Consider the following 7,627-nt stretch of genomic DNA (forward strand, 5'->3'; position numbering starts at 1 on the left):
ATTTTTCAAAAGATTTTTTTTTTTTTTTATTCGTTTTCTTCTCCAGTTTTATTTTATTTATATCCAAAATCGTCTCCCCTTTGAATTTTTTTCGAGCTTCCTCCTCCTGCCTCCTCTCTCCTTCTCCTCCCCATTCCCCTCACTTTGACCTTTATTTGAAAATTTTCCCACCGTTACGTAATTTTGGCTCTAGTTTTTTTTTTTTTCCAAAAAAATTTTCCATTAAGGATTTTAACTCCAAATAAATTAGAGAAAATGTAAACCGTAAATTTAACTTTTCCCTTTCCCTCCCCCCTTTTTATTCGTACCGAAAAAACATTATTATTATTATTAAATTTCGTTATAAAATTTTTTTAAATTAAACTATTGACACGTTTTTTTTTTTACCCTCCCCCCTATTGAAACGAAACCTTAGAAATAATTTAAAAAAAAGAAAAAAAAAAGTGAAAACTGGAATTTAAAATCAATATGGTTTCTGTTACAAACGAGTTTTTTTTTTTTCCATATTCGAATTCCTTTCTGCTTTTTTTTTTTACACAATTACTTACGTAATAAAAAACCGGTAGTGATAAAAAAAAAAAAGAAAAATTACCCACGTGATTTTTTTAACGAAAGAAAAATGATTTTAAAACGAATTAATAAAAAATATATAACGGCCGCCATTTTTTTTTTTTTTTTAAATGAGAAACGTTCGAAAAAATCGCTTAAATTTTACAATTATTATTAACGTAATTAATCATCGATCGATCGATCGATCGATTGATCGATTAATCGATTTTTTAATCTCGATAGAAACCGGTGCGTACTGAACGACAGAAAAAAAAAATTTATTTAACGACGCGACGTCGTTAAATTTTTTTTTTTTTTTTTATTTGTAACAAAAACGTGACGTTTATAAAGTGCATGCGAACGGATGGATGGATGAACGAACGAACGGATGAATGTACGAACGGACGAACGAACGAACGGATTTATTTTTCGGTTAAAAAAATTTCAAATCGATTGTGACGTTCGGTAAATGGCACGATCAAAATGAACTTTTATGAGTTTCGTAATGTTTTGCTGTCGTTAAGAGAAATGATGATGATGATGATGACGATGACGATGATTATTATTATTATTATTATTATCATGTTTACGATGAGAAAATAAAAAATATTAAATATTATTAAACATAATAATAAATATGTCGAAAAGAGAAAAAAAACAAACAACACAGATTTTGTTTTTTTTTTTCTTACCCTTGAAAATTTAATATTTGTTTGTTTGTTTGTTGTTGTTGTTGTTGTCGAAACAAAAAAAAAAAAAAAATGTCGAATGATTTTTTTTTGTAATAGAAATTTTTTCTATAACGATTACTTTCGTACGAAAATAAATTAAGAAAAAAAAAAAATTTTAAATAAATAAATAAATAAATGACGCCATTTTAAAAAATTTTAATACAAAGAAACTTTTGTTTTAAATCGTTCGATACGTACAAAAACAATCGTTTGTTTTTACAAATTCGTAACATTGTCGCTTTTTTTCCTGGGGGAGGAGAGGGGGAAGTTTTGTTGTTGTTTATTATAAAACAAACAGCAACAATCAAAGATGGGAATCCGCGAGAACGTTTGTACGATTCAAAATAACGCGTTTGTTTAACCGAATTCGTTTGTTTTTTTTTTGTTTTTTTTTTCTCGTAAGTTTATTATTATTATTATTATTATTATTATTATTTTTGAAATTTAGATAAATTTGTCAAATTATTATTTAATTAACGGTAATAATTTGGAAAATTTTAAAAGCGTTTGTTTTCCAACAAACAACGTAAAAAAAAAAACAAAGAGTCGAAAAACTTTAGCTTAAAATCGTCGTTTGTTTGTTTGTTTGCTTATTTATCACTCGTGAATAAAATTCGTACCAGTTACGTAACGTTTGTTATCATTTATCATCGACTTTTATCACGAATGGGGAAGGGAGAGGGGAGGGAAGGAGGGAGAAGAAACGTAACGTAATTTAATTTTTTTTTTTTTTTTATAAAAATGTCAACGTACGAACGAATTTTATCAATTTTTTACTTGTTTTCGTTTTTCGTTTCTCCTGCCACGACAAATTTTTTTTTCTTCTTATTTTTTCCACATTTTCCTACCGTAATTTAATATTTAAACAGATTTTACGTAAAATTACGTTACGTAAAACGTACGTAAAAAAAAAAAAAAATGAAAATCACGGTTTTAATAAAATTTTGTTTTTTTTTTTAGATTCATTGAAAAAATTTAAAAAAAAAAAAGAATTTTTCTCATACGTTGAAAGATTTTTTCAAAGCGAAATTTTTACAAAAAGAAAAAAAGAAAATTTATTTAAAACGAAACAAAAAAAAAATTTTTTTTTTATTTTTTTATAAATATAAAATCGTAAACCCAAAAAAAAAAAAAAAAAAAAAATTTAATAAATCACGACGTGCCAAAAAGTTGTTTTTTTTTTTAAATTTTTTTTCATTCCTCCTCTTCATCTTCTCATTCGAAATTTTTTTTTTAAATATAAAAAACAATAAAATTTTTTAACGGTTTTAATTATAAAATACGCCATTAAAATAATAATAATAATAATAATAATAATAATAATAATAATTTTATTTAATACCGAAATAAAATTATTATTATTATTATTATTATTATTATTATTATTATTATTATTATTATTATTACTATTATTATTATTATTATTATTATTATTATTATTATTATTATTATTATTATTATTACACGACTTAGAAAAACGTCATTAAAAAAAAAAAAAACAAAACAATTAACCTAATTAAATTAAAAATAATAATCGAACGAATTTAAAACGTTAAAAAAAGTAAAAAAAAAAAACGAGTCGAAAAATGCTTTCCTATAAATTTCCCACAGGATTTCCGGAGTTTTCTTTTTTTTTTTTAAATTTATTTTTATTTATTTCTACAACTCTTTCCTTCCCCCTTCCCTTCTTTTTTTTTTTTGCCTTTCAAACCGATCAATTTTTCCTACAGGATCTAACTTGTTAATTTTATTTTTATGAGAATTTCCCAAAGGAATTTTTATTCCTCCCCTTTCCTATAAAAAAAATTTTTTCCACAAATTGCATTCCTTCGTAAACGTTTTCCATTATTATTATTATTATTATTATCGTTTCGTTTTTTTGTCGTTTCAGCGGCCTTTCAACATGTCAGGGAAAATATCGAAGAACTTAACGAAATCGGAGCCAACGAAACGGATTTGCTTTTTCTTAAAAGCATATTGGATTCGCCAACGATGAAATCATTAATTAAGGTGAGAGAGAGAGAGAGAGAGAGAGATAGCTAATATACTTATACAACTACTTCCGGTTTAAAACACGTGTAAATTCTTTCTGCTGTCGTAGAAACGGACAGAGAAAGAGAAAGAGTGCGTGGGGGGAATTTTTTTTTTTTTTAAACGTGAAATTCTTCGTCGTAACTCATTTGAAAAGGTCACGATTTCGTTCGTAAAAAAAAAGTTTTAAATAATAATAATAATAATAAAATTAATAAAACAAACAACAACAACAATCGAAGCAGACGACTTGACATAAATTTTTTTTTTTTTTTTTCCGTTACGGATTATTTAAATTTAATAATGTAGGAGAGTAGGATTAATTTTTTTTTTTTTTTTAAACGAAACGTAAAAAAAATTCGGATCACGTGGTTTTATAAAAAAAAAAAAAACCACAAAGTTTAAAATTTCCTTCCACGATAAAGTGTGATGATGATAGTGTGGGCTAAGGTGCACGTCTATTTGTCGTGGCAGGAGAAATATTATAGTGATCGGGCGTTAACGTACGTTTAATGTTGAACGTAATTAATTAACGCTACGTTTGTTTCGTTGCAATTTTTTTTTTGCTAGAATTCAGTCTATGAATGACAGAGTGAGTGAGTGAGTGAGTTGACTAAAAATTTTTAAATTTTAAATTTTTTTTTTAAAGTTCATTCGCACGCGTATTTACGCACGTCACGCACGTGCACTCACACAACCGCGCGTTTACGCAATTTTCCACGGATTTTTTCCATACTTTATATCGATTCAAATCGTTATTATTATTACAAATAACAGGTAATTTTATTATTATTATTATTATTTATTCCGCGTTCGTGGTTTTAGATTTCGATCGAGTAAACTTAAATTTCTATTACCACTACTCAGGTAAAAATTAAAATTTTTTTTAAGGGGGGGGGATAACAAAATTTCAAATTTAAAAAAAAAAAAAAATTTAACTTCCGCGCCTACCACGCCCGTCAAAAAAAAAAAATTTTTTTAAATATTAATCTTCATAATTTTAATCGAATCCAACGGGGTCACCGACCTCGAAATTTAAAAGGTTAAAGGTCGACAAAAATTTATTAAATTTTCGCTTTCGATTATTACAATTAACCTTTTGGTTTATTTTTCGGTTTTTGCGTAATTTAAAAAAAAAAAAAATTTTTTTTTCGAATTTTATCGAATTCGAATTTTTTCTGGAATTTTTTCAAAAAAAAAAAAAAAAAAACCTGGATAAAGGAGGGATTTCGTTAATCCCTCTGGATAAAAAAAAAAATTATTAATCGGGAATTGAATTATCAAAAATTATTTATGACCGAAACTTGATTTTTCCAAATATTACGATAAATACATAAATATTTATTTTTAAACGTGAGCAAAACTATCGAATACTGTCATCATCATTATTATTATTATTATTATTATTATTTCGGTGTTAAGGTAGGTAGCAGACGAAAATGAATAAATACTACCTTCTTTTTCAAGGTTAAATAACATTTTTAAATACCTGAAAATGAAAAATATTTTACCCTCCATTGAAATTTTTTTTTTTTTAACGACGATGAGTAAACGACGAATTACGTTCAATTATTATTATTATTATTATTATTATTATTATTATTATTATTATTATTATTATTATTATTATTATTATTATTATTATTATTATTATTATTATTATTATTATTATTATTATTATTATTATTATTATTAAAACGAATCCGCCATTTTATTTTATTAAATTAAAAACAAAAAAAAATTTCTACGTTATTTTGATTACGTAAATTATAAACGAGGTCGAAAAACATTTGCTGGAATAAAAAAATTAAAAAATTAATAAAATTCAAACGTTTGTTGTTGTTGTTGATTGTTGTTGTTGTTGTCTTGGTTGTTACAAACGGTTCGAATTCAAATCGGTAGGATACCTGCCCTCCCCTCCCCTCCCTCACTTTCCCCTCCTGACATTTTCGTTTCGTTTTCCTTTGTTTGTTTCTCATTCAAATTATTATTATTTTGTCACGTGAGATTTTCACACACACACAACAACAACAACAACAACCTCGTTACTTTCCTGCCATTTTTTTTTTGTTCACATTCTCTCGAGTATAATAATAATAATAATAATTATTCAAACGGCGACAAAATTTCGAAAGAAAATAAAAAAAAAAAAAAATTTTTTTGTTTTCACAAGCCGATGTTTTTGAAACGGTCTTTCTAACAGGTGGGCTTGGCTTACGCGTCAGGTATTCCATACCGTTTGTTTCAAGGCATACTTTACGTTGCAAACAAACAATTTTTTTTAATGCAAAAATATTTTTTTAAAAAAAATAATCGCGAATGATTTATTCGTGGTAAAAGTGCGTTTAAGTTTTTCAAAATAATTTTTTTTTGACGTGGTTTTAGTTAAAAAAAAAAAAAAAACAATTTCAGGTACGATATCAAAAAAATTTTACTTTAAGGTTATGATGACGTAATGAGACGAAAACATTACATTCGTTTGTAATGTGATAGAAATATATATAAGAAAATTTTTGTATTAAATAGTGTGATCGTCTAGCAGACGACAGAAAAAGGTTTTATTATTATTACAACAACGAATAAAATTTTTCTTTTTTTTTTTTTTTTAGGCTCAGGATAAATTAGAAGAAAATTTAGAAAGTAGTGGACCTTTATCGACGGGAAATATAAATTTAATAAATGACATTAATAAACATTGTGAAAAAATAATTAGTTTAGATGCTCAAGAATTAATTGGGATATTATCGAATCCACACTTTAGATCCCTCCTAGGAACACATGACAGCATTGCCGAAAGATATAATTTTCCATCGTCACCCGAATTAGCACCGCTAGCCGAAATCGATTCCATTGATTTTTTCCCAAACGGCACAACAATGACCGCAGATGCTATACGAGTCATAGGTTTGAGAAAAAATCCAAACGAACCTTTGGGTTTGACCGTGGAACAAGACGAAAATGGTAATTTGGTAGTGGCTAGAATATTAGCCGGAGGAATGATCGACAAACAGGTATGTAAATAAACCTATTGTTTTCGCAGAATAAAGAAAATCGATGTTAATAATAATGATGATAATATTTCCAGGCACTTTTGAGTAAGGGTGATATTATACTGGAAGTCAATGGTATATCCGTGGAATCACCGGAAGATCTCATAACGGAAATTGCAAGATCTAAAGATACTGTTACCCTTAAAATAGCTCCGAGTTTTGATGACACGTCTGCCATAACCGGAGTACAAAATGGAAAAGTCGTTAACGGTTACGGAGGAAATGGAATCAATACGATGGTAAGAAAGAAAGAGCGAGAGGGAGAGATAGAGAGAGAGAAAGAGAGAAAGAAATTTTTTCACTCCAGTTTTGACACCTGCGTTTCACCTGGAAAATTGTGAGGGGGGTGCGAAGGAAGTGGGTGGGTGGGACACGTGTGAAATTTTTCATATCTTTCTCCAAAAGGTCATTAACTTAAAAAATTAATGATAAAATTTGTATAATTTGATTTGTGATTGATGATGATGATGATTACAATGAGTTGTTAAAAAAAAAAAAAAAAAAAAAATTAAACAAAGGAAATAATCTATGATACTTGTTTTACATTTTCAGGTATTTTCTCTAAAAAGAATCTCTTATACTTGTTTGTTCATTGTTACAAATTGTTATAAAGGGCGACGAACCTTAATCGAACCTTATAAAAATTTTTTTTTTTTTCTTTCCAGGTTTACATGAGAGCATTATTCGATTACGATCCGAAAGAAGACACGTTGCTACCCTGTCGGGAAATCGGTTTGGATTTTAAAAAAGGTGACGTTTTACAAATAATGAATCAAAACGATCCGAATTGGTGGCAGGCTAAAAAAGTCGGTTCGAACGGTCCTGCGGGTTTGATACCATCGCAAGAACTCGAAGAAAGACGGAAAGCGTTCGTTAAACCGGAAGCGGATTTTGTACATAAAATAAGCATATGCGGAACGAGGGTAAGTACTATAAGACTATCGATCGATATATCGATCAATCGAAAATATTTTGTATTAATTTGTTTTTTGTTTATTTACAGATCTCGAAAAAAAAGCGTAAAATTCTTTACCAGACGAAAACGAATTCGGAATTCGATAAAGCTGAATTACTTTTATATGAAGAAGTCACGAGAATGCCGCCATTTAAAAGGAAAACTTTGGTTTTGATTGGTTGTCACGGAGTCGGAAGGAGAACATTAAAAAACAGGATAATAAATAGCGATCCGGAAAAATTCGGTGGAGTAACTCCGAGTAATGCATTTTTTTCCGTTAAATTTCCATTAAAATTAACGATGATAATAAT

The 7,627-nt window shown here is 27.7% G+C and overlaps 1 protein-coding gene across 1 annotated transcript in view; it reads left to right on the top strand.

Moving 5' to 3' along the window:
- Window positions 1-5,630: 5,630 nt before the first annotated feature.
- The window catches only part of Phum_PHUM091990 (uncharacterized protein), a gene marked incomplete at both ends in the record, with an annotated part of 3,384 nt that continues 1,387 nt past the window's right edge, over window positions 5,631-7,627 (top strand). The window contains 5 exons of the mRNA XM_002423843.1: window positions 5,631-5,644; window positions 6,025-6,322; window positions 6,397-6,600; window positions 7,027-7,284; window positions 7,365-7,592. Of these exons, the coding sequence (XP_002423888.1) occupies window positions 5,631-5,644; window positions 6,025-6,322; window positions 6,397-6,600; window positions 7,027-7,284; window positions 7,365-7,592 (1,002 nt within the window). The remainder of the gene's footprint in view (window positions 5,645-6,024; window positions 6,323-6,396; window positions 6,601-7,026; window positions 7,285-7,364; window positions 7,593-7,627) is intronic.

The sequence above is a fragment of the Pediculus humanus genome, genomic scaffold (assembly GCF_000006295.1).
Source record: "Pediculus humanus corporis 1103172107444 genomic scaffold, whole genome shotgun sequence".
NCBI classification, from domain to species: Eukaryota; Metazoa; Arthropoda; class Insecta; order Psocodea; family Pediculidae; genus Pediculus; species Pediculus humanus.